At 27.3% G+C, this 18,595-nt stretch overlaps 1 protein-coding gene across 1 annotated transcript in view; it reads right to left on the reverse strand.

Moving 5' to 3' along the window:
* Nucleotides 1–755: 755 nt before the first annotated feature.
* Nucleotides 756–18,595, reverse strand: part of LOC142331781 (uncharacterized) — a 416,977-nt gene continuing 399,137 nt past the window's right edge. Inside the window, exon 3 of the mRNA XM_075377877.1 lies at nt 756–972. Within this exon, the coding sequence (XP_075233992.1) occupies nt 901–972 (72 nt within the window). The 3' untranslated portion in view covers nt 756–900. The remainder of the gene's footprint in view (nt 973–18,595) is intronic.

Raw genomic sequence — 18,595 nt, forward strand, 5'->3', positions numbered from 1 at the left:
TATTTTCATAATGTTTTTGTTAGTACTTAAAAAACTTTAGTACAAAATTTTTAATGTTGTTGAATAAACATTAGATTGTAATGTTATTTATAATTTGATAGTGTTCATTCTTTGCTTGTGCCATTAATTGAACTGAAAAACCAATAGACATATTTTATTAATGTATTTATTACAAAATAATACTAGGGTCACTCAATATGACTACGTTAAACTATGTCTCTCCAATGCAACCATTTATTTAAAAGGTTCGTTATTGTGTTAATTACGTAATGATTTATAAAAATGAAAAGTATATTTAAAAAAAAATAATAATTTTGCTGTATTATTTATAAATTTATTAATTATAATTATTTATGTTTAAAAAAAAATTTATTGGTATTAATACAGAACAAAGATGTAGCATGTGTACTGCGTAAGACTAAAATCCATGACCCTGTGAAATATGTGGGAAGTAGTAAATTCTCTAGTAGGAATATGATTTACTCATTTTACTTAGTTTACACATTCACGAAAGTTCTAACAACATATATTTTTACTTATGTAAAAATATTTCTTTTCTTTTTTTTTTGAGAAAAAGTAAGGTTCATTTTAATTATTTTAACAATTTTTTTTTTAAATTATTTTTGTTATTATCTTTGGTATATATTTTTTTATATTATTTGGTACGAATATAATGTCTGTAATCATAGTATGTTTCAAATATAATTAAAATAATAATAATAATTATTATTATTATTATTATCCTTTAATGCATTCAGTCCATTAATAATTTTTCTTATATTCTTGACTAACCATGGTACTGTTTAGTAATGAAAATCCGGTTCTAGTTACGTCATGTATTTAACATGACGTCACTTTATATTTTTGTCGATACATATTGTTCTATGTTCTTCTACTGTGTCAATCATCTTCACACGAAACTTCTGACAGAAGAGTTCCCTTATCATCATTATGTAAATCGGAAACTATCTCCTGAAACAGAAAATTATTAAAAAAAAAAAATTAATTTTAAAATGTTAACATATTTATATATTCACATTATTTATTCTGTATTGTAATCCCTTTGGTAGTGTTTATTTAATTGAGTTCAAGTTAATTTGAAGTAACATTAAAAATTCATGGTAAACATAGATAATTACGTAATCACTATACTTTCTCATCTCCCAAGTTTTGATTGTAACCTTTTTTTTTAATATAAAAAGAAATAAACGCTTGTCTATATAATGAAAAATTCTTTCACAACTCTTAATTCAGTTCATTTACGTATTTGATCAGTAAAGTCATAATAAACCAAATGGGGTTTTTTGTTTGAAACGAATATAATTTTTTAAGCATTTTATAATTTTTTTTGTTACTTTTAATTATAAATATTTTTTTTGTATTTTGGGATATAAGTTCTTTTTGATTTAGTTAAATTCTTTGTTTTTTTTTTCTTGTTTTTTTTTTTGTGTAGCTGAAACATAAGAAAAAAATAATGTCAAGAAGTGGCGAAAGACACAAATTATTAGATGTATTTATTTTTATTAAAAACAAAAAAAAACACATATATATAAAATTACTTGAAGAACGAAATTTGAAGAAACGTAGACGTTAATAAAACAGATATGTACTATAATTATTTTAGACGTGAAAAATAAATTATTAGAAAATGTATTATAAATAATAATAATAATAATAATAATAATAATAATAATAAGAGTTTTAGTTATGTTTCCAATTCAAGAACTCATAAAATGTGGTCTATTGATATTTTAACATACAGTCGCGTGTTTACGGTTTGACAAGATTATTGAGAGATTACCAAACAAGAATTTCTTTTAAATAAAATTTATTACTCTAAAAACGTATAAAATAAAATATTTAATAATAATAATAATAATAATACATAATGTTTTTAAAATAGTGAGCTGGTTATAATTTTTTGGATTATACGTGTAAAACTAAACAAAAAATATCCTTAGGAAAAATGGCAATTTTTCGTTCGTTCTCCCCCTGTCCGCCATTTTGTTATATTTTTTTATCTCAAGTTAGAATAGACAAATCACATTAATATTTGGTAAGCGTCTTGGAAATAAAGTTTATAAAAAAATCAGGATTTAAATACCTTCGCAAATTATACAAAATGGCGGCCATGTTTATTTTTCAATCCGTTATATTAGTTAAATATTAGTTCAATCAAAATTTATTTTTTTATAAAATATTAAGTCTTTTACTTTGAAAAAATGACATTTTATTTTTTTAAATTGGTTAAAACATAATCGAGTTATGGGAGAAAATTGATGTTGCTCCATCTACATTATATAATCCGGTTCCGCAACCCGTTGTCCTGTTCCAATTCTTAAATAATTTTTCTATTTACCTCCTAAATATGTTTTTAATTGTACCTGATAATTAAAATTAAAATAAAAAAACTAACGCGCGTGTACATTCACAGACATACCCTAAATATTTATTTGTTAACAAATTAAAATACTGTATTTAATAATAAATAAATAAATTTTAAAATTACAATTTTTTTTATTTTTTCGGATTGAACAAATCCGAAATGACAGGAATGAAAAGGCGTATCAAGAGATACGCCTCGTGAAATACCGACACGAATAGTTTACGTTACTTACCTTCAAAACGAGTATTTACCAGTAAATACATTGGTATAGAAAAATATTCACAATAAAAAAAAAGTGTCATATTACAACAGGTAAAGAATTATTAAAAGAATTCCACAAAAAAGTAATGAAAAAAGTATATTCAACACGAACAACAGACAGTAAACGATTCATAATTAAATTAAAATTCAGAATTAATTCGAAATTATCATAAAAAATTTTTATTTTATTTTATTTAAAAATATATTTTTGATGAAAGAACTTAATGTGAGAATTATATATGAATAAATTATGCTACGATCGTGCTAAATTGAAAAATTAAGTTAGCCAATGACAGCAGTGGGAGTCTCGTTCGTTTACTCTTGCTTTATACTAATGTGGTTTCTACTATAGCAGAGCGTGGCAGATTAAGGTAGTTGAATAGTTGATTTAGCAAAGGAAACAACTCTGGACAAACATACAGAATGACAATTGTATGTTTATAATGAAGCAAAGAGAATAAGGACATATTGTTGATAGAGGTAAAGATCAAAACACATCTGTTTGTTTTACATAGTAGTTTACCTTGTGATTATGTAAGTTTTGGCAACCTTTGTTTGTTCCGCGTAGTATTCAGATTTGATAAACATACAAATTATGACACATGACAGGCTGATTAATGTACGATATGTTATTATATTGTTAACGAAATGATTACATTTTCTATTTTCAATGTGAAACGTGAACGTGAATGTACAAGGTAACTAAATCTTATTTTTTAAGTCCTCAGTAAGTCTGAAAAACTATTTTACTTTTTTGAAACAATACTCAAGTTACATGAGTATCCCAAGCAATATTTAATCGGAAATATAAACTTCATTATAAACGTAATCTAATTTTTATCAAATTGTTTTATTTTTATTCATTTAATATTATAATGAAATTACAATAAAGAATAAAAAAAATTGCTTTCATGAAATTTTTTATGGTACCTAATAAAAGAATTTGGAGAGAAACAATTGCTGATTTTATTCATTATAAAATTTTCTCTATATCTAAACCGAGTGTTTTTCAAAATATATTAAAAAAAAAAATGATCACCTGATAATGATAAAACAGGGTAAATTGTGCTCAAAAGAAATCTGTTAAGATTCTCATTTTATTAAAAAACATTTTATTGTGATTTAAACTTCCATAAAGGAAGTGATTGTACACTCAAACAATCTACCCATACAGACGCGTACCCTCATTCAGAAACGTACTTTTTTGTCTTCAGTCATTTGACTGGTTAGTTGTAGCTCTCCAAGATTCCCTACCTAGTGCCAGTTGTTTCATTTCGGTATACTCCTTACTTCCTACATTTCTAACAATTTTTTTACATATTCCAAACATTACCTGGCTGCAAAATTTTTCTCTTCTACATGTCCCTCCAATATTAAAGTGACTATTCCAGGATGCTTTAATATGTGGCCTGTAAGTCTATCTCTTCTTTTAACTATATTTTTTCCAAACGCTTCTTTCTTCATCAATTTGCCACAAAACATGTTTATTTGTCATTTTATCCACCCATCTGATTTTTAACATTCTAATTTAGCACCACATTTCAAAAGCTTCTAATCTTTTCTTCTCAGGTACTCTGATCGTCCAAGTTTCACTTCCATGTAAAGCTACGCTCCAAACATATACTTTGAAAAAGGTCAAACATATACTTTAAAAAATGTTTCCTGATGTTTAAATTAATTTTTGATGTAAGCAAATGACATTTCTAACTGAAAGTTCATTTCGCCTGTGTTTAATTTCGTTATAATTTCTTCAGTACACTATGAACGTGTAATTATAACGAAATAGGAATAAAAAAAAGTACTATAATTATTTTATTAATTGATAAATTTAAAGAAAATTTAACTTTGTATCGAGAAGTTTAATTTTTTCAGTTCTGAACCTCACTAATTTTTAAAAATTATTTTTAAATAATACAAATATGGAATAATGTTCATTTTCTGGAATTATCAATGAATAAAACTAAAAAAACTGGATTGTAGTCTCGATCTTACTGCTATTTTATGCACAAATAATCTCTCATAATTAATCAATTGAATTAAGATTTAGTTTTTCATTTAATTTACAGATGTAATGGTCTTTAAAAGGCATAGATATGCAATAAAAATAACCAACATTTCATTATCATAAAATGAGTTTTCATTTTTCTACCAATTAGCAACCGTGTTGAAATTTGAATGAAAGAGGAATAGGCCAATAGTAACTATTTTGCCTTTTTCCCTTTATTATTTTAGTTTCTTTTAAACTTATACGTTAATAATCAGATTGAAAAAAAAACAATTTTACAAAATATTTGGGAAAAAACGTATTTTTTTTTTTTTTATAAATGGGAAAATCGATTGAACCTATAAAATATTATTGTAATTATTTTTCTTTTCAAATTTTTATTTAAAATCTGTTTTAATATTGTAGGAACCTTAAGTACGTTATATCACATTTATATGTTACTGTGAAAGACCAAATTTAGAGAATGTTACTATGCTCTGATGAATGTAAATTCAGACCAAATAAGTCGATGAAAGACTGAAATATTGGCTTATATTATTACAGTAAACATTCGGACCTTCGTTGATATATGCTAACATACACAAATAAGCTCTGGTGTAGGTCGAAACGATAACAAGAAATTTACAAAATTGCCCAATACCAATCTTAAAGATAACGAAACCCGAAGATTACGAGTAACCCTCGTTATAAAACGGAGTTTAAATTTAAGCCAAACATAATCTATGTTAGCTAACCTCGTCTAATTAACAAATTATATATGTTACTCTCCAACATTGGAGACAATTTATCAAATTCACCGTATTCAGCATTCACTGATAGTGAAAGTTGAGTAAAAATATTTTTATAAAAAAAATTGAACAAAGGACAATCATGTGACCATTTATTTCTAACGTTAACGTTTATCCATGTAGTTAACATATTCTGTATATCCTGATAACTCTTTCAATTTATAAAATGCTAAAAACTTTATTAATTTTTTTTTTATAAATGCGGTGAATTTGATTAATTGCCTCCCATGTTAGAGAATAACATATATAATACATACGTAACGTTAATTAGACTAGGTTAGCGAGCCTAGCTTATGTTTGGTTTAAATTTAAACATCTTTATTTACGAGGGTTTCTCGTAATCTATTTACCTTTGAGATTAGTATTTGATTGATTATGTTTACTTCCTTATACGAAGTAAAGGAAGTATTATGATCGCGAAAAATTTCGTTTTTCAAATTTCAACGGAAATATCCATTTTGACCATCCCTGAATCCATTTTGACTAGTTTCGGCGTAACTTCTGTACGTACGTACGTAAATATGTATCTTAAATAATTCAAAAACGATTAATGTAGGATGTTTAAATTTTGGATTTTGGGTTGTTGTAACATCTAGTTGTGCACCAAAGACCAAAAGACCAAAATCAAATATTTTTGGATTTTGGTATTTTTCTTATCTGCAGTAATAAGCTTTTGAACGATCCATAGTGGTAGTTGTTTTCATTGGTTCCAGAGTTATAGTCAAATAAAAGTTTAATTAATAAACTATTTAGATCTTACAAGGGAAGGCACATCGGTTCGAATCAAACTTCACCTCCTTTTTTTTAACTATATTTTTTTAACTGTTTTTTAATTTATATAAATTGATTTATTAATAATTATTAAACCGTGATTATTAAAAAAAAATACAATAATTAATTATTCAATAACAATTAAAAAAAAAAAAGTGAAAAAAATCAGAAGTATTAGTGAAATATAATTTTATGTACTTTTAAAAATGTGTATGTGTAATGTAATATGCATTATTACAAATATGAATATGTAATAGAGTTGGTGAAACATCTGATTTTTCAATATTAATTTAAAATTTCAATTCAGAATCTCATTATTTTTGGATTTTCTAATTTAATCTCTGTTCAATTTTATTTAATAATTGTGGAATTTCTTTTTAATTTTATTTACATTACAATTAACTACAGAGTGACTGAAAAATAGACCCTCACAAGAACAATACATACACTGAGGCATACATACCCGATATTTAATAAATTGCAAAACATTCTTATCTTTTAGTTCATTACTCCTCTGACATTTTCGACAATATTCGCCCTAAGTCAGAGTTCATCATCATTTCGCTTGTTTTTTTGTTTTTTTTCCAATCATTTAATTGATCTTTGGTTTGATATAATTCTTCTAACTTTAATTTGTGTATATGTTTTCTAGTTTTCAAATTTTCTCTCTCTTTATATTCATCATCCTTTCTTAATTTCTCTATTCTTTCTTTGGTTTTAACATTTTATTCCTCTTTTTAATTTATAGTAATCGCTTCGACCACCACTAGAGCTTATCTATGTTTATCGACATATACCGGCGAACGTCTGAAGAAATAAATACTTCAGTCTTTCAACGACGTCTTTGGTATGCGTCGACATTCACCAGAGAACATTGACATGTGTCAAATATCGGTCTTTCACGATAACGTATAGAAGTAAAAACGGAATCCACATTGAAATTCCTTAAAAATTATATACTATTACTATATAAACCTTCTTAGGGTAGAACGTAGAACGTATAATCTTACACAAGGTAGTTTTGGAAAACTGTATGTATTACGTTAGAAAACAATAACAGGAATTAAAGAAATAGCATATTGGTATGAAATACAAAGGTATTATTTAGGATACAAAGGTATGAAATGCTTTTGAAAAAATAAATAAGTAAAACAAATAACTAAAAATGAAACAGAAAACAGAAAGAAGGCAATGAAGGATTGATTAATGCGTAAGTATCAGCAGGTGTAATTACACAATTGAGTCACTAAGGTCCAGAACATGTAGTTTCTTGTCTTCTAACATCATCATCGTTGTCTAGCAGATTTACGGCCAAGTATTTAACGTAATCATTTAGCTGAAGTTTATATTTCAAATTGAAACGTTGTATTTCTTTCTTGACGTACCGTAGACCCAAATATTCGTGTATTTTACAGTTTTTAGCAAATCAAAGTTCCTCAGCTCGCTCTGTAACCGCTGAATGATTTCAATATTAGTCGTGGTTTCCGTGCTTCATAGTTAACACTATATGTCTATATTGATTTCAAAATTGCTGAGTTTAGAGAAAGTTTATTAAACAAAGATAACTCAGACCTGCTGCCCATGAACCAACACATTTCCTGGAACCTCATGTTAAATTTCGTTCTCTTCTCCCTCACATGAATTTTCCACATCAAATAATCATCCAGTTGAAAACCCAGGTACATTACATTTTCAGTATGTGAGATTAAAATGCCATATTTATCTCATAATAATTAATGAAATGAGAAATTTCAACAAATCAGCAATTTAGGTGAAATATATTTCTATAAAATATATTTTATATTTTATAAATTATTTTTATCTCGGTAATAGAAATTATTCAAGAGTAGAATATCATACACAGTTGATTGATTCATATGCAATTTATTTATTAAAATCGTATAAAAATTGTCAGAACATACAGAGAGAATGAGATTAAATCCTGTCAACCAATATGATATCAAGGAAGTAGTATTGTCATTGCAGTATCGAATATTAGATTACCAATCAGCAATTGAATATATCTTCCCGTTTTATATATATATTTTTTCGTTATTTATTTAAATATTCTAGAGTTTATCGTTATGAACTTCTATCAATTCTAATGATTCATATATCAATGTTTCCTTAAAGCTTTTTTTTTCATTAACGAACATACAATCTATTTATAATGAACAAGATTAAAAAATATAAATTTAAAACCAAATCGAGTCCAATTTAAGAATGAAACTTTAAATGATTAAATGAGATATCTGAATTTAAGTCACGCTACATTTAAGTCACCTGAAAAGAAAGTAGATTCAATTTTAAAAATAAAAAAAAAATTTCCGTTAGGATTTTTTTTAAATGTAGAAATAACGAAGGTGGACCACTGAATGTAAAAATAGAAAGAGCAAATATTATAGAAGAATTTTGTATTTGGGAAGTAGAATTTTTAAAGATGGACGAAGCAGGAGCGATATAAAATGCCGAATAGCACATGCAAAACGAGCCTTCAGTCAGAAATATAATTTATTTACATCAAAAATTAATTTAAAGGTCAGGAAAAGATTTTTGAAAGTATATGTTTGGAGCGTAGCTTTATATGGAAGTGAAATTTTAGACGATGGGAGTACCTGAGCAGAAAAGATTAGAGGCTGTTGAAATGTGGTGCTACAGGAGAATGTTAAAAATCAAATGGGTGGATAAAGTGGCAATGAAGGAGTGTTGCGGCAAATTGATGAAGAAAGAAGCATCTGGAAAAATATAGATAAAAGAAGAGACTGACTTATAAGCCACATATTAAGGCATCCTGGAATAGTGGCTTTAATATTGGAGGGACAGGTAGAAGGAAAAAATTGTGCAGGCAGACATCGTTTGGAATATGTAAAACAAATTGTTACAGATTTAGGATGTAGGGGGTACATACCGAAATGAAACGACTGGCACTAGATAGGGAATTTTGGAAAGCTGCATCAAACCAGTCAAATGACTGAAGATAAAAAAAAAGGTTTTTTTTGTAGGATTAATATTAATTTTTGATTTTTAAAGACACAGGCCTAATTATATATTTTTTAAAAATAATTTTAAACTTATATTTGACATTAGTCAACAAAAACAAAAATAGTTTCAAAATAAATATATCGTTATACTTTTTTGTGAACTTTCAAAGTACTTATGAAATATTAAACAACATTCCAAAAACAACGTACTTTGTTTTAAAATATTTACGTATAATCCTTTGTTCAGATTTTGTCAGGTGAATTTTTACACGGTAAATGATGGTACTGTGACTAGTACTTACATATAGCGATTCTCTCATTATTTATTTATATAACAAAATTTACTTTTTTTTAATATTATTCATTAATTGTATACAAAAAGTATTTTATTTGTATTTCATTAATTTTGTATATACAATTATATCAACAAAAACGAATAAGATAATTGAACAGTTAATTGTAGTGCGAAAATATTATAATATTCTCTAAAATTTTAACAAATGCTACTTTTCTAATTTAACTTGAGTTAAAAACTAAATATCAATCAAATAAGAGTAACAGGCTGTACGTATAAATAAATATTTTAGTGCTAATAAATATTTAAATTTCGTACCTCCTTTAAATAATAGATTTCATCTCGCCTGTAAATAATAAAACTATTTAAAAGTATCTAATCCATCGTAAAGCATATAATGAAGAATTAATTTCACAATATTTTTATTTTAACAATAGTTGGTAATTAATCGATTAAAAATTTATTATAAATTTAGAGTGAAATTTCGATAGTTGGTTAAAATATTTAACTTTTAAAATTCTAATTTAAATGTTAATTTTGGTCAGCACGATGAAATTCAGTCGGGTATTCTTCAGGTGAATTCAAACTTCGGTTAAATAGAATTTTAAAACTGAACCGTGGGGGATAGTTGGAAACCCTATATTGGAAACCCCTTTTTTCATACTTTCTCCCTTAAATGATCTTTATTAAAAAGAATAAACTATAATAGTTATAAATAACAACTCAACACAGTAGTTAAAATGATCGCAAAGAATTGAATGACTTTCCGGATTATTAATAATAAAAATTAAAAGAAATAGACACAAAAAAAATGTTTTTGATTAGAGATGGAAAAAAATGTTAATTTTTCTAAAAGGTATTCATATAAGTTTTTTCTGTTTGGCTTTTTCTGAGCTTCGGCGTTATCATCATCCGTTCATATATAAGATTAACAACAGATTTTCTTAAGTAAAATTTTCTCTGAATCTAACTTTCCCTTCAATAAAGGTTAAAATAAGAAAATAAAGTTTTTAAAATGTTTTTTGCGTTTTATCTCCGGGATTAATAACTTAAAATGAAAAATTGGATATATTATTTGATAGCTCTATATGCAAAGTTTAGATTTAAAAAAAAATTTTGAAATATATTTAAACCAAAGGGAGTTAGAGCAAAAAAATTAATATGATCAATGCATAATATGCATTAATTGATTTATGCATACATAAATATATTTCAGCAAAATATGATAAAAAAAAAAAAAATTTTATGAAAAATAAAATAATGTTTGCTTCCATGTACGAAGTACAAGGAAGTACCCATGGGAGTACTTCCATGAAAGTACACAAGGAAGTATGGATACCCTAAATCCATTTTGACTAGTTTCGGCGTGACGTTTATACGTACTTATCTCGCAAACTCAAAAACGATTAGCCGTAGAATTTTGAAATTTTTTAATATAAATATTAGTTTTATCAAAATGTAGGTTAGTTTCTAAAATATTAAGCCTTTTATTCTGAACAAAATGAAATTTTTATTTTTGAAAATCGGTTAACAAATAGCCAAGTTATGGCAGAAAATTGATGTAATTATGTGTCTGTTTTCATGTCCTTCATTTTAGATTCAATTCCATGAAATATTAATATGTATATAATTATAATATGTTATTATTATAACTCATTACAATTTTTAATTAATGAAATGCAAATTTTGAAAGTAAATTAACAAAGTGATTATGAACAATTGATTATCCGGTATTACTTAATGTATACAGCTTACACAACCAACGAAGTGACTGAAATTGTTGCACTGCATATAAGATACATCTTTATCTGAACTTTTTCCATTATTTTCACTAGTAGAATAGGTTATGAAATTCCCGGGAGAAGTTCGTGATACATTCTCTACATATTTGTTAAGAATATGTGTGTGCTTCTGTTTTTAATCCTCTTGGTTTTAGTGAAATTATTCATTTTGTTGATAAATATTGGATTATCTTTGGATTACCTAATTATCATCTTTACGTTAACAATTTTTGTTGTATCTAATATTACGATTTATGTAATTTATATTAATCGAGAGAAATATTTATTTTGTTCTTTCTGTTTATTTTATGTAGTGCACAAAAAAGTTCCGGCCTCCGTAGCGCGAGTGGTAACGCCTCAACCTTTCATCCGGAGGTCCCGGGTTCGAATCCCGATCAGGAGTGGCATTTTCACACACACTGCAAATCGTTCATCTCATCCTCTGAAGCAATATCTAAACGGTGTTACCGGAGGTTAAAAAAAAATTACACAAAAAAGTAAATGTTTTGAACAGTTTTCATTTATGATGGTACTTTTGTATTTTATTTTTCGTACTAAAATATAGGTGAACACATAGTTAAAGAAATCGTACAATTTCTTAAGCCGATCTCCGTGGTGGAGTGGTAGCGTCTCAGCCTTTCATTGAAGGTCCCGGGTTTGAATCTCGGTCAGGAATTTATCACACGCTACTAAAAATATTTGTCATTTATCTAGTAACTATAAGAGGGTGTAAGCCTATTGTTACTATGTAAATACAAAAATAAGATGCAGTGGTAGTAAAATAAATCAATACTATTATATAAAGAAGGACAGAGTTTTTGTTCGTGATAAAAAAAAAATACTCGATCAATTCCAACCAAATTTTTACCCATGCTTCTTTGCATAACTGAGAAGATTTTTAAATACATTTCATCTTGAAAAATCTCGAAGAACTAACCGATCGATTGCTTTCAAATTTTCAGGATATATTCGTATTATACCATGGAAGGTTTCGAGCCATAGACATAGGACCTAGCTCTCTTGAAGGTTAAAATATTAAAAATATTCATTATTTCTCCAAGAAGGGTGAAGTTGTAAATTAAAGATTTTCATTAAGGAAAAAAAAGATTAATCCTTTTCTTCGTTATTATATTTCTGCTTCCATGGCAAAGGAATAATTTATGAATTTTTCGTCGTCAAAAGTGTGTGTGTGTATGTGTGTGAGAGAGAGTGAGAGAGAGAGAGAGAGTGAGAGAGAGAATTCGTGTGCATTAGTTAGCGCGCACACACACGCACACTTTTGTAATTTAATTGCTTTTTCAGGTTTCTATAAAGCCTGAATACTTTAATTGTTATTTATCACTATTATTCTTACAATCATGAGGATAACGAACAGTGCGGTGGTCAAGGGGCGGAGCCAACTGTTTAGGCAGAAATGGCAACCGAAGCGAGCTCTGTGGGTATCCAAGGCGCCGTCCCCCTGTAACACAAGAATAGCGTGCAAAGCGAGCTCTACAGCCCTGGGGTGGGCCCTGTGGCCCCGGGAGGTCCCGAGAAGCCCTTGAATCGGCTCTGGGATTCATCTGGGCCGACCTGTGCCCAGAGGGTACAGGTTCTGGCTAGACGGACCGAATAGTAAATATACAATTACCTTAGATAGATTTAATGATAAATTTAATGATGATCGTCCTAATTTTGGGGTTTTCGGAGTCAGGAGTTTTTAAAAAATTTTTATATATTCTAATTTAAAAAGTATATATTTTTACCTGTAAAGTGCTACTGAAATAACCAACCTTTTTGAATAAAAAGGACGTTCCAGTATTGTTCAGCTTACCATTTAAATTAAGAAAAGATTTGTGGAATTATTATAGATAAAATGTCTTTTTATCTTTTTTTTTCCTAAAATTGTTTCTTGCATTCAGTAATTATCTATAAACGATCTATTTTATTTTAATACAACTTAAATCTCGTTTAATAGTGTAATAAACGTTTCTATACATTTTGATTTACTCTCTACCACGGATGGATATTGCACATCGTAGTACAGTATCTATCGTACAGAAGTACATAATGTATTTCCTTGTAATCGTGTGTGCATGTGCGTCCGTACACGCCTATTTGTGTCTGAATTACAAAACAACATTAGAGTGGTTTAATAACCAAGCATGCTGATAACAAATTTATCTGCTTCCACATCCTAAGTTATTCATGAGAAGTTAACAGGTGAGGCGTACATGTTGCTACGGTTGTTTAAATTTCTTACTTAAATTTTAGGCGTAACATTTCTAAATAATGATTTTGATCACTTTATTTATACAGATATTTTTAACGCATTTCAACTCCGACAATACACATTAATTAAATTTTAAAAAGTAATATGTTTAATTTTTTGTCTTATATTTATTAAAATATTCTCTATTACTTTACTGGCATTGTAACTCTACAGCTATGCTGTAAGAAGGAAAGTATAGTAATTAGTGAAAAAATTGTGTATGGATTTATTTTGCATTTCTCGACGTTTCATTACTCAAGGACCCCAAAAGAAAAATATTATGGGATAATGTTCGTACACGTATACGTGCATTTACCGATTTGGATGAAATTTGGCAAGAGAATCATGAACAAGAGGAGATTTGTTTGTAAAAGTTTGGGGTCAATATCTCATGGGAAGGGGTAGATAGTTTTTTTTGGGTCATTTTTATCAAACTTTTGCAAACATATCCCTACTTTATATCCCTTATTATTCGTATATGCTTGTTTTACTATTTAAAAAAAATTTGCTCCCGGATCTTCCCTTCCCCAAAAATGGAAAAAAGGTTTTTTATTTATTGCATATTTTTTAACTGATTTTTTATGTCTTCCTAAACATAGTAGTGTAAGTTGCACAAAAAAAAAATATATGTATTTTGTAGGCAATATTGGAGTTGAGGTACTAGATTAAATTTTTTTTAAATATCGAGTTTTTGAATTTTTTAAAGTTATTCATGTATCATTATTTTTTTAATATATAAAAATAATTTAACTAATGCTAGGAAAGTATAACACCTTTGATATCAGATTTTTTTAATAAACTTTCATTTTCCAGAATTTGTATGAATTACTGTACATTCAGATGAGTAACATAATCTTTCCAATAAAAATCTGATCTGGACACCAATTGACTTCCTTGTACGCCTATTAAATTACATATACACATTTTTAAAAGTACATAAAATTTTATTTTACTAATAAAGTCTGATTTTTTTGGATTTTTTTTATTGTTATTATTGAATAATTATTTATTGTACAATTTGTTTACGATCAGAGATTAATATTTACTAATAAATCAATATATTTAAATTAAAAAAAAAGATTGTCGGATTTGAACCGATGTGCCTTCCCTTTGTAAGATACAAATATTTTATTAATTAAAATTTTATTTGGCTACAACTCTGGAACCGATGAAAATAAGTAAGACTTATGATATATCGTTGAAAAGCTCACAATGAAGGCTTGTAATTGCACTTAAGAAAAAGTCCAATTATTAATTTTATTTTATTTTATTTACACGACTGCCCAAATAGGAGTATAAGATATTAGGTTGTATGTATGTACGAATACGTTTGTTCCACTGTGGCAGCTCAACGGTAGAACCGATTGAGATGTATGAGATACGAGGTTTACGAATCGTTCAGGAAGAAGCGATTTGAAATACTAATTGGAATAAATAATTAAAATATTTAGAAAATAAATATTGGCTTATATAAAGAGCTACTTTTACTACAAATAAATGTAGCACATTATTATGTAGCATTGTAGAATATATATTATATTTAAATTATGTGTGTTCCACCGTAGTAGCTCAACGGCTGAACCCCGCGTTGGAATTCTTACGTTACCGGGTGTATCGTATAGGCTTTATAAAAATTATATATATATATTTGAATAAATTTAAAAGATTAGAAAAAAAATTATACTATGTTAAGAATCTTCTGAAATACTTTTTTAAAATAATAATTTACATTAATATATTTTAATTGTTAAAATATGCCTAGTGATATTTAGAATAAAATAAATAAAAAACAATTCATAAATTTTATATTGTTAATGCAGTACCTTAGTAACATAAATTTGGTTTAAAAATTCAGTCTACGATGGAGCGGGTTTGTGTGAGGTAGGGTGGGCGGGAAGGCCCTACCTCAAATAAATAAAAATAAAAAATAAAAATATTCATAGTAGAGAGTTTTTAAGTTTTATTGAATCTAAATATTATTAAAACACAAAAAAATACTTTTAGAAGAAGACGTTTATGATCAATTCTGAAAATTATTTGCATTAATTTTTTAAACCATTGTGAATTTCTTCCATTTCATTACAGTAACATAAATTTCAGCTCTACAAAAAGGAAAAACAAATAAGAATACATCGATTATAATAGTTTAGCTCTATGTAGTTTTTAAAATTAATAATAAAATTAAGTACTTGTATATCTGTAACCATCATCTTTCAAATCATCGTAAATATTAAGTTTTTTTCTATACTTCTAAAGAAGAAAGTAACTGATCAATTCTCCACACCTCTTAACCGCAGGCAATATTTATCTAATGCTGCTCATTCTTTATATATAACAAACGCTAACAATACAACCAAATGGAGGAATTTATATCATTTGGAACAGTATTTATAAATGACAATTTTTAAAAAAATAGGTGAAAATAATTAAGAATAACTGAATTAATTTCAGTTATTCTTCTCTGAATTAAACTCAATTAATTTCAGTTTTTTCCAAAATGATAGAAGCCTAGTACAGGAAAAGAAAGTACTAGCAAACCACAAAGAAGGACTTTTAATACTTATTTGGATTTGTGTAGAAATAATATATGGATTTTTTTTCAAGGATACTGTGTTATTCATGTTGTAATATTAACAGTGAAGACTTGCTGCATTATTGCTGCCGTCGAAACGCATTTATTTGACACCGATACAGTATTAATTCTATCTACTATCTGTTAATTGTTAGCCAATATAAGTAGTCCATTATTAATTCCTAGCAAGTCTTGATTAATTTTCTTACTGTCCATAGAATATCTTTATTGCCATCAACATTTATTACGGTATTATCAATAAAACTGTCTTCACTACTTACTTCTGTTAGTGGTAAATATTTTCCAATCATTTTCTATTTCACATATCAGTTTCCAATTTGAAAGGATTCATGCATTTAAACTTCTCTCACAGAAGTTGTACTCCATCATGACATTTCATTAGGGACCAGATCTTCAGTCAGATTCAGTTCAGGATCTTAGAACTGAATGACTCTTAAGGTTCATTAAATTATGTGCGAGAGTCGTTGAAAAATTAGAGCCTTGGTGTTTGAGTCATCCTTGACTCGCTCATTGATGTCACGTAAAAACAAAAAAAATATTGATAGATCGGGACTGTAAAGTGTATAGAGCAACACTTACCGACCAGACTTTTGAATAATTTCTTTTGAATGGAAGCTTTTATCAATTATTTTAGATTTTGGGCTTTTTTGGTCCAGTCGATTGCAGTCAAAAGAATAGGTGCACAACTAGATGTTACACCAGTCCTACGTTCAGATTTCAACATTCTACGGCTAATCGTTTTTGAGTTACGTCACGCCGAAAACTAGTTAAAATGGATTCAAGTATGGTAAAAATCGATATTTCCGTTGAAATCTGAAAACTGAAATTTTTCGCGATTACAATACTTCCTAGTACGAAGTACAAGGAAGTAAAAAGCATGGTACGTTAATTTTTTTGCTGTATGTTGTCACATTTTCATTTTGAATGAAGCACACGAACGATTCATTCGTTCGAACTATTTATACTTCTCGAATGATTTATCTAAAATTATATTTGTGTTTTGGGGATAAAAAAGGATAAGATTGGGGTTAGAGCTGTGTAAAAAAAAATCACAACTCAAGAAACAGCTAAAAATATTCAGGATTTTGAAACTTTTCATTAAAAAAGTTATTGTGTACGTCAAATTCATGAACGTTATTTAGTTATAATTGGCAAATACATTTAAAAAGATCATGTGTAATGAAGCAAAAACCGTGTAACACTTTCGCGGTGAGCCCCAGGCATGCCTTTTTTCTAGTTAGTATCAAAATTAAACTAATATGAGATAAAGAAATTTCTAATAAAATTTTTAAATGAACTTCTTACCATACCTTGCATAAATTTATCGTTTAAATATACGCGAAACATATCAAAATAATTAAATTTTAATGATCTGCATAATAAGTAGTGAATTCAAAATTATAGTAAAAGCGAAGTGATAAAGAATAGAGATCTACGGAATGAAGTATAATCGGTAAATGTAGAAAATGAAGTAGATAGGTAGAGTCGGGAATGGAGAGGTTTTAAATAAATTGAAAAAATTGTATTTTCCTTCTTGTTTTGTTGTACCTGATAAGTTCCATCATGGTATGACGTTTACACAATGCTCTTCATTCAGTTAAAAGAAAATTGGCCGTCGTGTATACCTATCTATAACCAAAAGGGGAATAGATATCTTAAGTGACAGCTCTACGTAAGTTCTGTTCATAACGATGATAGTCGTCTTTCATTCTTAGAAAATCTTTTATCTGTGTAATGAACAACGATTTCGCTGGTTATTGATGGTACTATCAACGTGCTACCAGTTAAATACCAAAATTTCATTGTCCTAAAATATAAAAAGTAGGAAAATCCAGAAGGTGATTCAACAACGAATCAATTATCCTTTTTGAAAATTACTATTTATGTATCTTTCTAATTAATTATACTGTTATCCAAGAAACCAAATTATTCGTTACAAACAATGCAATCCACCAGCTCAGAATATTACAAATCTGGATAAAACAGTCCACAGTGATAACGTTATAAATTTTTTTTACTTATGTCACCTTATTTATTTTATCAAAAATGAAAAACATAACTTTAATTTTTTAAATCAATTAAAAAGATTATAATATTAAAAATACCAATTTAACCTAAGGTACTTTATCTTAATAAATCAAAAAATTTAGTTACAAATAACCTTAATTCAAAATATTTTGTAAAGAAACACATGTATTATATTACATCTTTAGCTTTAATTTTGAGAATCTATTTTAAATTAAAAATCGATAAAATATACGTCAAACATAAACAATTTTAGGAAGGAAACGTATCCAAGGGTGTAAAAAAATTAGATATCTAAGAAAAATGGACAAAGTTTTATTTATTTTTTAATAATATATAACAAAAAATGATATTTTTAAAAGATATTATTAAAAATTTTTGCTTCGTCTATTAGAAAAATTTTAATTTAATTAAACTAGTAATATATGAGAAATACATTATTGTAAAATATTTCATGA

Source organism: Lycorma delicatula, chromosome 10, assembly GCF_047948215.1.
Source record: "Lycorma delicatula isolate Av1 chromosome 10, ASM4794821v1, whole genome shotgun sequence".
Taxonomy (NCBI): Eukaryota; Metazoa; Arthropoda; class Insecta; order Hemiptera; family Fulgoridae; genus Lycorma; species Lycorma delicatula.